Source organism: Lissotriton helveticus, chromosome 7 (assembly GCF_964261635.1).
Source record: "Lissotriton helveticus chromosome 7, aLisHel1.1, whole genome shotgun sequence".
In the NCBI taxonomy this organism is placed as follows: Eukaryota; Metazoa; Chordata; class Amphibia; order Caudata; family Salamandridae; genus Lissotriton; species Lissotriton helveticus.
Window position 1 is genome coordinate 302,976,142 of NC_136068.1, and position 12,975 is coordinate 302,989,116.

Genomic DNA, 12,975 nt, shown 5'->3' on the forward strand with positions numbered 1-12,975 from the left:
ATTCCCTTCACAGGCCTCAATAGGCAGTTCTTCATGTAAATGCATCTTTCACTCTCTGTCTGCATCATATGTCACTGCCAGCTGACTCGGAAGAAGATATCCAATACTATATACTACTCCACATTCGTATCCCTGCTTCTGCTTTCCATCGTCACTGGAAAAGATGAGTTTCGCCACATGCTCTTTGAAAGGCTGACAGCCAGTAACTAGCCACCTCTAGTCCCCATTTGAAGTCTGTCCCTTTCATTAGCAAACTCGGAGCTTGGTCTCCCTTTTCTCATGCACTTTTCTTAATTTTGAAATTAGTTTGGTGCTTTTTCTGAAAGTTGGAGTTCCTTTGATCAAGATATGGTTGCAAGTGATAAACAGCCATAGCATCTTTACAATCCTTTTGATTGGCTGACTTGGATCCTTCTCAAATGTAGGAAACTACTTGTTTATAGCATGTGTTGCTGTAGAAACACATGCTCTGCATGCTCTTGCCAACTGGTGTTGGGCTCGACCGTGTGCAAGATGTTCTTTGAAGAAGTCTCAAGTCACAACCTATATGGTCACACCTCCTTATGCTGGCATTGTGCATGGGTACAGACTCCATGTTAGTTTTTTTTTCCTGCCATTGGGTTCTGGTGTGACGACCAGAGCTCCAGGATCAAGGTGCCCGTCGACTGTTTCCCCACCGTCCTGGGTCTAGACATCTTACCACGGAAGCCAACCTTCTAGGAGGACTTAGCCTTGGCATCAGAACCGGTTGCGAAACGCAAAGACAAGAGTAGTAGCCTCGTCCACTTTGCCTTTCCAATTCTCAGCTACCACCTCTGCATGCTTCTCTTCCTCCTCTTCAAGCTCCTCTTCTACCTTTCCTTCCACTTCCAGACACTTCCAAAGGCATATACACCTCATTCACCTTAGTCCTCGGCGACTCATACAACCTCTACTACATGGAGGAGCCATACAACACTTCTGAAAAACCAAGTGGATGGGATGACCCCTGGGATGATTGTACTACAGGTCCTCCTGCGAATACTCATTCAGACCTGTATCCTTCCTGAATTTCCGGAGAAGGACGAGTGCTTGGTTAAGACTTTGTCTAACATGGAGCGTACTTTTCCGTTCCAACTAAAACTGTTGTTTTTGCATTTGTCACCTGTAGTGGGACGGGTATGCTCAGACGTGAATCCCGTGCTCTCCATGCATCTGGAATCAAACTATCATGGCTGATGAGGGCTGAAAGCCCGAAACAGGTCCTAGGATGCTTGTTTCCAGTCCAGGGAGGACCTGGCTTGGCTTGGCAGTTCGGGCTGGACTGTTCCCATGGGGCACAGGGTCAAGACTGATTTGCATATGGCTGGGTTCCAACTAGAATGGCATGATGAGCAAAAAACGATGGATTTAGGCCCAGATCTCTGTACTGGGGTGAATGTATGACTTTGTTCTGCATTCTGTCTATCAACTGTTGTTTTTGCAAAGGGCATGTTAAAACCAGCTACAGAGTCGTTTAAGGGTCCGTTCAGGGCAAGGGTAGTAACCCCAAGGCCACACCTCCTGACCCACCGTACATCCGGAGACATGTAGAACCAGACTCCTTAGTTGTCCAATCTGCACAGTAGCATGCAAACTCTCAGGTTACGATGGACACTCCCATCACCCGACAAGGAGAGGAAGTTTAACACAGGAGTCAAGAAGGTGGCCACTGGGGTACCTAACCACTAACATGTTGCCAATTTTGGCACGATATGATAGTGCCCATTGGGACCAAATGTTGGAGTTGCTTCAACACCAGCTGCCCGAGTACAAAACAGAAGGCCAGTCACAGATGTCAAAACCATTTCTATTGCAACAATGCTTTGCACCTTGGATGCCGGAGAAACTGCAACACGGGGTAGTCAATACAAGAATTCTCATTTGGCAATTTGCATGCCTCCAAATCTTGGTGTTTAAATCCGAGGTGCAATAACAACTACTTAGTCTCCCCTTTAAGAGGAACATTTGTTTGGGTCACAGGTCGACCATATGTTCGAAAATTAGGGATGATACAGATATGGCAAAACCATAGGGGCCTCCTAGACCACTAGCCAGAGAGGGCCCTTTCAAAGGCAGCAATACCGTGGAGATTCTATGTCTGCCTTCTCAAGTGCAAGCTCACACCAGAGGTAGCAACAGCAACCCTACCTCCCTTAATTCCCTAAAGCTTACACAAGAGGAAGAGGTAAAGGCGGTTCCGACACGAGAGCCTCCACAACCACCACAAAACACTGACTACCTACAGATCCGCACAACTATGTCTGCCTTCTCAAGTGCAAGCTCATACCAGAGGTAGCAACAGCAACCCTACCTCCCTTAATTCCCTAAAGCTTACACAAGAGGAAGAGGTAAAGGAGGTTCCGACACGAGAGCCTCCACCACAAAACACTGACTACCTACAGATCCGCACAACTCCTGTTGGGAAAGAATCAATGATTCCATCTACCACTGGTTCGAAATCACTTCAGACAAATTAGTTCTAGCCATATTTCAACATTGTAACTACCTAGAGTTTCACTAATACCACCTTTAACATTCCACATGGCACCACTCAAATCTCGAAGAGGATGACTTGCTTCTTCTAGAGGACCCGCCAAAACTGTCCCTTCACCACACCAAGGGAAGAGGGTTTAATCTCTGTACTTCTTATCCCCAAGAAGGATGGATTCCACAGACTAATCAACGACAGCTTATCCCTCCTTTTTTTTATCCAATTCTTCCTCTACAAGCCCGAGTATGATGGCCACCTATATCGCCATAGTGCCCCATGCCAGACTGCATGTGCTTACTAGTCACAATGATCCCAAGCCAACGGTCTAATGGAGGATCTAGTGTTGGTAAAAGTCATTGTTTATTGCTTTCTGCATTGGCGGAACAGAAACAGTCTGTGTCAGGGCCGGCCTAACAAGGAACCTTCACCGCACGTCACCAACACCATAGATGCATCAAAAGGGGGGGGGGGGGGTTGGGGGCTCATCTCAGTCTCAAAGCTATACAAGCATTGTGGACCCCACAATAGCAGGGTTTGCACATCAGTTACCTTACACTCCTAGCAATTCAGCTAGTCCACAAAGCATTCCTCCTGCAGATACAGGGCAAGGTTGTACAAGTTCAAACGGACAAGATGACAGTAATGTACTTCCTACAAAAGCAAGGCAGCGCTCACTTTTTCCACCTTTCTAACTCATTCGATTTGGATCCGTGCTCTTCATCACAGCATCCATTTGGTAGCGCAGTACCTTGCAGGAACCGAGAACAACCTAGCTGGCCTACTCAGCGGGTCAAACCAAGAAGTCCTCAAACGGGAACTCAATCCCAGAGACATAAACAGTTACTTCAGACACTGGGGAACGCCACAGATAGACCGGTTTGCCAACCCAGAGAACGCAAAATGCCCAAGCTTTGCCCCCAGGTCCCCCCCATTGCCCATGGGGAATGCACTTCAGACTAACTAGTAAGGTATATTTGCTAATGCTTTTCGGCTTCTTCTACTAGTGGTCGGAAGTTGAAACAAACATCACAGACACTCATCCTTGTAGCTGCCATATGGGTCAGAGAGCCCTGGTTCTCCACTCTACTTAAAATGACCACCAATCCCCATGATAAGCTCCTCAATAGTCCGGACCTTCTTACCAGAAACCAGAGACAGATCAGACATCGAGACCCCAAACAGCTCAACCTAGCGATCTGGCACCTGAGGCTCTATAGTTCAGCTACCAAAACCTCCCACAAAGTGCTTCAACATCCTCAAGGAAGCACGCTGGCAACTACTCAAGCTTGCTATACAGCCAAATGAAAGTGGTTTCTCCACTACTGTATCTGAAACTGCATAGAGCCAGTAAACCCTGCTGTCCAGGACATTTTACGCCACCTCCTTCATCTGCCACACTCTGGGTTAGCGTACCCTTCCGTTAGGCTCCATTTTGCATCCCTAGCCACTTACCTGCAGAATTGAGAACACGCCTCCTTGTACAGTATACCAGTCATCAAAACTTTTATTGAGGTCCTCAAAAAATATTTCCCAAAGAGTACCACCAGCCCCTCAGGTGAGTCTGAACATAGTCCTCACCAGACTCATAGGTCTCCATTTAGAGTCAATGCATTTGTACCCCTTTAGTTCCTTTCATGCAAGGTTGCATTGTTAATGGCTATATCCCCACTCTAGACTAGTTCACTACAAACACTCGCATTACAAGAATCCTATGTCCAGGTTGTAAGTACAGAGTAGTATTACACACCACCCGAAGTTTCTGCCCATGGATATTTACCCCTTTCATCTCAACCAGACTTTGAGCTTCCAGTTTTCTTTCACAACCATAGACATTGGCAGACGAAGCCCTCCACACTTTAGACGTTAAGAAGGCTCTCATGTACTGCATTGAAAGGACTAAACTATTTTGTAGGACAGACCAGCTCTTTATAGCTGTTAGCAATCCTCAAAAGGTCAGCCTGTCCATCTAGCAGATTCTGCTATTGAAATAGTCAAGTGCATCAAAATCTGCTACTTTGAAACCAAGGGAGCTTTCCCTGTACCTCTCATATCACATTCCCCACAAAAAAGGCCACTTCAATGGCTTTCCTTAGAAACAGTCCACTAGCTGGTATTTGGAAAGTAGCCACTTGGCCAAACACCCCCCCCCCCCCAACTCACTCACTAACACACACACACACGCACACCCCGCCCCACACACTATTACCAAACACTACTGTTTGGAGGTTCTTGCTCGACAGCTGGCTTTAGTTGGACAGACAGTCCTATGGTCCCTTTTACAGAACTATGCTCCATTCACACGTAGCCAATTCTTAAACAGCGGGGCTGCTTTCCAGTGTATGCAAAACGTGTATCTACTACAGCAACACAGGCCACAAATGGAAAATTGTATTTACTTGGTAAGCATCTTTTCGTAGCGTTTGGAGCTGTAGATTCACCTATGCACACACTCCCCCCAGATGCGCGTGGCTCTGGCTGCAGATCTTTCTCCCTCTTGTATACTTAAGTCTTTAGCAATCCACGTATGTACCACTTTCTTGCACCACGCAGAACCACTCTAACCCACTGGGTAAAAAACAATCCAACATGGGGTTGGTGCCATACACAATGGCAGCATAAGGAGAGTCACCATATCATGTGTGACTCGAGAGATTTCTTCGATGTAAAATATGTTTCAAGCACAGGAGCTCATCACTCGATGGCAGGGGCATGCTGAGCATGTGACTCAACATCACTATAAAACAGAAGCTTACAGGGTAACGTTTTCCTTTTGCAGCTTTAGGTTATTCTAGATTCACAAGAAACTGTCCCAAATCCTCATGGAACAGTAGTAAGAAAGAGATATCAAATAATACTACCCTTCCTCATGACTGTCAAAGGGAAACAATGATGGAACTGGTGAACAAATAGTAATGCTTTATGGGATTATGGTAGATCTAATCAGAAGTTTTGTAGGCTCATTTGGTGAATACATAAGTTTAAATGTTTTATTTCATAGAAGAACTTTATAACTGACCAAGCCAACAGATGGTAGAATACCTCACTGCATGTAAATCTATAACAGCATGTTGTTACGGGTAGTTAAATGTTTCTTGTGACTGAACATAATAGCCATGCAAAATAAGCAAGTCGCTTCTAGGTACCTTTTTCCAGTTGCTGTTTGAAAGCTTGTTCGAGGGGTATTTGTAGTCTCTGGTTGAAGTGTGGGCAGAAATCATAACTTGGTGCATGTTTTGATGTGTTCTTACTGTCTCTTTAAAGGAAGTGAAGAGACCACCCCCGCCCGTGCCAAAGAAGACGGCAAAGCCCAAAGCACCTCTCAACCGAGACAAAGCCTCCGACTCTGTGGACAAACAACGCCAGGAGGCCCGTAAACGACTGATGGCTGCAAAACGGGCCGCCTCGGTGCGACAGAACTCTGCCACAGAGAGTGCGGACAGCATTGAGATCTATGTACCTGAGGCGCAGACTCGACTTTGAGCTCTGGGGAGAAAACACAATAAAGAAATAAACATTAAGCAAAGATGATTAAAAGCAAATCAACAGAAAACCAACATGTAGTTCTCTATAAACGCTAGTGTGATTTATTCACGTGACTGCAGGCCAGGTGGAGCTAGAGGCCGGTACTCCAATCTTGTTATTTTCATCAGCTTTAAATAATGAAGATTAGGAAAAGAAGCAAACTACAACTGCCCTGCTACCTTGGTTGTCAGGGCTCTAATGTGGTCTTCCGGACTGGATGGAACCTCCTTGGATTACCTCCCCAGCCCCCTTTTACTTAATCCCACATCTCTTCTACACTGGGTCCAAGCTCAAAAGTTGGTACAATCTTAATTCAGGCGAAAATAAGAAACTCTTGTTTGGGTTCCATGGCGACTGCAGAAGTCGTGGGAGTGGGCATTGTTGCCCTGCTCGTCTTCCTTTATCCCATCTCTTGATGAATCACACAGACAATATGATTTCTCTACTGTCATTCTGGCCCCCTTCCTTCTAACATGGTCCTTTTGAACATACTGCCCATGTCCAAGTTTATCTTCTGCCTCTTTTGCGATTTCCACTTCCATAATGCAAGCGTGCCACCAATATTATTTGCCGCAATGTTAAACACTCATTCTGTGCAATTGTCTGTGGGTTTTCTGACCCCCATATTTGTTGCAAAATATGGAAGCTGACTGTCTGCACTTGGCATGTCGAAAACAATCTCTTAGGAGAAAAGTGTCGATTTATTTGAAGCAGTTCATAAAATCAGGAAATGAGTAGGATCTGCCAATAGTTGAATTGTGGATCCATATTAAAAATGACAATGGACTAAATTGATCTTTGAAATACAAATATCATTTGTTTTAAAAAAAAACGTATGTGGGTTTAAGGGAATGACAAGGGTGTTATGCTGCTCAAACACACTCCACTATTTATCTACGTTGTTCATTTATTTAACAGTACTTCTCACCATACTCAATTTGATTCTCCCCAACCACTATTTCTGCGCATTCTGTTCTTGCCTTTACTCTTTTCACCTACCAGTCCCACCACCTTCTCTTCATGCACCACCATGCACCCAATTATGGTGTCCTTTTTTCATGTCTCTTCCTTTTGTCCTCAAGCTTAGCAAGGTGGAAATCCTTCACCTCTGTAAGAGTTTGCTGGTGCACAGAATGTTTGATTCCTTAGAGAGATGTTTGATGCACATATCTGTACTATTGAACTAAAATTCTAAACAAATTCTGAGTTCTGCTAGACTATGTGCAGCATTAGTCCATGGACCATGCAATAATAGACAAACATGATGACCAGACCAGTGTAGCAGAGTGTCACCTTTCAAGTTGAGTTTGGAAGGAGGCAGAAAAAAGCCCTTTCTACTTTCATTATCACATGCACCTCAGATCCTATTTGGAGGCTGGAACTGCAGCTGTGGAAGGGCTCTAATACTTCTAATTTTCTTTCATGTGGGGATAAGAGGAGGGTATTTTAGTTTAAGGTTTAATTTTCTTATTTTCCACTTGCATCATGGTACCACTACAGTCCATTAGTACACACCGCGAGAAAGCCTAACTTGCAAGTGGCATGCACAGATTAATCAAACGAGGCCTGAAGGGGATATACATACCACTGACTTTTAGGGTGCTCTGTGCTGCCAAATGATTTATTTTCTGTCATAGTAATCTTTATTTATTTATACAAAGTAAAAATTAGAACTGAACGTTTTTTAAAGTCAGTTTTAGTTTTGAAAAAATGAATGATAGTTTTAGTGAACTGCAGCGCCGTCAGAGAACTGGTGGGGTTATCCTTTTTTTTACTGGTTTGTAAAGCAAGAGAGAATGGTCCTATTGAGGAGAATCCTCTGTCTGTGAGGCACATGTGACTGCGGTTGAAATGGTGCCCACCACTTTCATGCAAGCGTCGGCCTCTCCTGTGGCCTGTAAAATATGTATGTATACATATGCACAGAACTAGTGTGTACTAGGATTTGTAAATTTAATGCGAACACTCGTAGGCGTACAGGATGCATGCACGCTGGGGAGAGCGCGCAATGCTGCACGAGTTGACACGTGTCCAGGTGTGCCTGTGTGCTCATCATATATTTTTACATATGTACAATATTTAGACGTTTGTTAAAAGTGTGTGTAAAAATAGACACCTATAAACCATATGCATAACACTTTACCCTTCTGGTGTTCAGTGCTTTGTTTATTTGGGCGGGAAAACAAACCGTTTATCTGTGGATTCTGTGCTTCTTCCACCATATGAGCACCAAAAAAAGAGCTTTGGGAAGAGTGACTCATATGATAAATAGTTTCCAGGTCAACGGTTTTAGACTAACTACCGGATCCAAGCCCTCATCACACCTTGAGGACCCTTTCCCCGCTCAACTGGCAAAAAAACTCAAACACTCCTTAGCCCCTCTCTGGACTGAGATTATAAACAGGTCCCTGGAAACAGGAATCATGCCTGACTGCCTCAGAATCGGTCAGGTAACACCATTAATACAAAAAAAAAGCAGGTGGCGACCCTAACGATCTCAACAACTACAGGCCTGTCTCCAATCTTCCATTCCTAGCAAAATTACTAGAAAAATGTGTACTCCGTCAACTCACCCACCACATGGACAATAACGACCTCCTCGACCCTCACCAATCAGGCTTCAGAAAAGGATGCAGCACAGAGACTGCCATCATAAATGTCATAGATGACGTGCACAAATCACTGGACAAGGACCGATGCCGTCTACTCGTACTCCTTGACCTTTCGGCGGCCTTCGACGCGGTCGACCACAAACTACTCATCAACGCTCTCCAAGAAAGGGTAGGAGCAAAAGGGGTGGTCAGTCAATAAAAAACTTTATTTGGTTAGTTACAACCCTAAAAATATACACTTTACATCTTATCCTTCAATTCAAAAAAAATATGCAAATCAATTCATAAAAAATATAGCACATGTTCAACACACATAAAATGACCCGTGGCCTATATAATCAAAATTACATATTATTCTAAAATGATAAAACCAAATAGTTCATACATAAACATCCAATATTTCCGATAAATCAAGTACCGTACTATTATCCTTTAAATGCACAATCTCGCATTAATGTCAGGGAACACACACGTTATTTACTCAGTGCACTTGAGGAACACTTTGACCTTACACATAAATTTCCCCATGGCACAGGCTATGTCTAAGTTCATCATTCCCACTAAAAGGTCAACAGCTTGCGTCCTACTCATAATCCTATATTTTTTTTTTTAATTGGACATAAAATCTCCTTTCGTATATCTAAAAATGTCATGCAATCAAGTAAGACGTAAAATATCACAGGAGGTACCCACAGTGCAAGTGCATTTCCCATTATATCCAATCATAAAGTTTTTGACCCCATTATTCGCGTAACAGGGATTTATCCCAATTCGCGCTTATAACACCTCACGTCGTAAGCGGTAGCTAGGTAATCTATCTACATAAGGATAATGTTGGTCCTTTTCCCAAGCCAGGATCATGTGGGACACTGAAGTTGTTCGCAAAAGATACTCCCGATCATGTGTACGGGACATATCAAGACCGAGTGACCTAAGTTCCTTCTTATCCATTTGTGGGTGTCCTAGCTGCGAGCAGAGCCTTAAGCCTAATGCTCCATACGCTTCCCTTAATTAGGCTCTTGTCTCTTTCGCCCAGGACAGCTCACTGATGGCAATTTCAGCCCTACACCACTGGGAAATTTTATGGGGCTCGTCTGCTCCTAGGCGCTGCCAGAAACTTATTAGGACCATACAGGCTGTTATGGCCCAAGAGGTAATTCCCAACTGTAATCTTGCTGCTTGTACCATAGATGATTTTGGCAGTGAGAACAAGCTTTTTAGAGTATTTCCCTCTTTTTTTTTTTTTTTTTTTATCCCAAAGGATTGTGCCGCTTAAGTGAAGTACTTCTTCCCCATACAGGAATTGTGGAGGGACCATAGCTAGATAGGCCTTTATAACCGGCCTGTCCGACATCTCTCCATAAACACTATTAATTCTTTTTAGTCCCTTCACAGAAGACGCTGCCCTCATTGTTAAAGCTTCCAGATGGGTGTACCATTTTAGATTACTCGTGAACCACATTCCTAGATATCTGTATTCTAATACCCTCTCGAGAGGTTCTGTGCCAAGATACCAAGAAAACGTAGTTTTACTCCTCCCGAAACATAGAATTTTGGTCTTCTCCATGTTCACTACTAATTTTTTATTTAGACCATATTCTTTGAACATGTTTAATTTTCTCTGGAGACCTATCTCTGTCTGGTCCATAATCACCAGGTCATCTGCATATAGTAGGCAGGATTCATGGTTTCCTCCCAGTTTTGGACTAGCCCCTCTAACCTCTCCCAGTTTTCGAGGTAGATCGGCTATGAACAAAGAAGAGAGTAAAGGGGCAAGTACACACCCCTGCCTCAAGCCATTTCCAATCTGGATCCTCCCAGACAATCCTCCCTCCTTATCCAAGATTATCTGGGCCCAGTTTTCAGTATGTAAGGCCTGAGTCAGAGCCAGAAGATTGTCCTGTATTTTATACCCTACCAGGGTTGACCACAGCTGCTCCCTGCCCACGAGATCAAATGCCGCGCGGAAGTCCACAGAATAAGTTACCCCTCTGTTCTATCGACTTCCGCGCGATGGACCAGAGAGCCAAACAGTGGTCCAACGTCGAATGCCCTCCTTTAAACCCACCCTGTTCTAGGGGTACTATCTGATTATCATATGCCCAATCCTTTAGCAAGCCCAGGATTACTTTGGAGAATACTTTTTCACCTATGTCCAGGAGATTTATAAAGCAGTAATTTTTAGGGAAATTTACGTCGCCTTTTTTGTGAGTTGGCCTAACGATCGCCCCTTTCCAGCTATCTGGCAGGATTCCTGTCTTTAGTATCCTCTGGAACATATTCGAGAAAAACTCGGCCACCAGTCTGAATTAGTTTTTAATAATGACTGCTGGTAAATTATCTGGGCTTGCAGCTCGTGTTAAATTTAACCCAACTATTATGCTCCTAATATGACCTGGGGAGAAATACTGTTTCACCTCTTCCCTAACACCTGGCCAGCTATTTAATAATATTTCCCGCCTCCTTGGCCATTTGCCTTAGATTTCTTCGAGATAAACTACCCACTTATCTTCCGGAACGCAGCACTGCAGGGTCCCTACAGCTTTCCCCGTACATTCTTGTATCATTTTCCAGAAGCCTTTAACATTTTTATCTTCAATTGCCTCCAGTAAATTCATCCAGCATTTATCTTCATAGGATCTCTTTTTATCTCTGATAGTTACTTTATATTTTATCCTTAATTTCTTAAGTTCGTGTGATGATACCTCATTGTAACTACCTCTTAGGCATCCTTCATGCCGTCTAATCGCAACCTCTACTTTCCGGCAATCGTCGTCAAACCATGGTTTATTATTAGGATATACCTTAGCTTTACTTTGTGTTCCGTGATTACCCCGTTTAATTTTTATCCTGAGGCATTCTACCAGTTGCCTGATCATATCCTCATACCAGGATATATCCTCTCCTGTTGCTAGATTTTCTAACCCCACTGTTAACTGGAGTGCACTCAGTTTCTTTAAATATTCTTCAATAATCCTGGTTGTGAGATGCTTATGGTATTCAACCTCTACTTGCAGCGCTTTTTGTCTCTGCGGGGCCCTATTTGCCTGTAATTCTATGAGCAGTGGGTAGTGGTCACTGCCCTATGCCCTGCCTATTTCAAAGTGATTGATTAGATGGAAGCTCCATGCCTGGATAAATGCATAATCTACAGGGCACTTTTGCTGCCCTATTACAAAAGTGCGCTTAGCGGGCCGATCAGATTCCTTTCTTCCATTAGCACAGACGAGGCCCTTGGCCCCAAACAGCTTTTCAAGCTCCACATCATGGGTTGAGCTTTCACACCTAGGGAATTTAGCAAACTCAATGTTATATACTCTTAGCAGCTCCCTCTGCCAAGAGTCGTTTTTTGGGGGGTTTAGTCTGTGATTAAAATCACCCAATAGCAGCAGCACATCTCTAGGGTACATATCTTGTAAGCCTTCCAAATCCTTGTTTAATCGTTCCAGATCTGCTTTATACTCATTTATTCTACCTTTCTGTATGTACACATTTGTAATGCATATGCTTTTCCCACCTGCATTATTATTTAATGTCAACACCCTACTACCTAATGCCCAGTTACACTTAAGTTCAAGGGGTTCAATATCTCTCGCTATCCTTGTTGAAACCAGTGTCATCTGACCACCTGATGGCCTACCTAATAAATTCTTTCTTGCACGTTTTACATGGTGCGTGAAGCCTTCCGTGACAGGGGTTTCGTCGCTCAGCCAAGTCTCCTGTAACCTGTCTTCCTTAGAGTATCTTTAAAACTTTCATGACCCAATATTCTTTTATATCCATTGACATTCCAAGTCAGAATGGCTAGGCTGCGCGGCGACCCTAGTTCCTAATCCACATTACTCAAATACCTGTCGTCTTCACCATCCATGTAAGCCAATTCTCTATATCTATTCCCGGCCAGAACATTTAAATCTTCCCACCCTGGGTTTTTAGGAGTTGTGATTTCGAGGGCTTCCTTCATACCCCTTCCTGAACAAATCATTTTTATTTGCCGTCCTCCCAACCCAGCGTGGTTCCTAAGGAATGGTTTCCCTTGTTTATCCATCAACACATCCTCTCTTTTTATTATCCTAATTCTTTCCCTTTGCATCTCTGCTTCTGCCTTTTCCATTGCAACTTTTATTGATGCTGAGTGGAGTGGGTTGGTCTCACAATGGTTCACCTCCTTCTTGCAATACCGTTCCCAAAGAATACAAATCGGAAACTTCACGTCCGACCTACACCCCATAATCCGAGGTGTTCCCCAAGGCTCAGTTCTTTCACCCGCACTGTGCAACATTTACATGGAGCCACTCAGCATCATCCTCAAAAAAGCCAATATTCCCT

General features: G+C 43.9%; 1 protein-coding gene across 8 annotated transcripts in view; it reads left to right on the forward strand.

The window, feature by feature from the left end:
* The window catches only part of DLGAP4 (DLG associated protein 4), a 543,333-nt gene extending 535,157 nt beyond the window's left edge, over positions 1-8,176 (forward strand). For all 8 annotated transcript variants that reach the window (XM_078652094.1, XM_078652096.1, XM_078652095.1 and 5 more), the window contains one exon: positions 5,774-8,176. In XM_078652094.1, coding sequence (XP_078508220.1) covers positions 5,774-5,992 — 219 coding nt within the window. In that variant the 3' untranslated portion in view covers positions 5,993-8,176. The remainder of the gene's footprint in view (positions 1-5,773) is intronic.
* Positions 8,177-12,975: the final 4,799 nt, after the last annotated feature.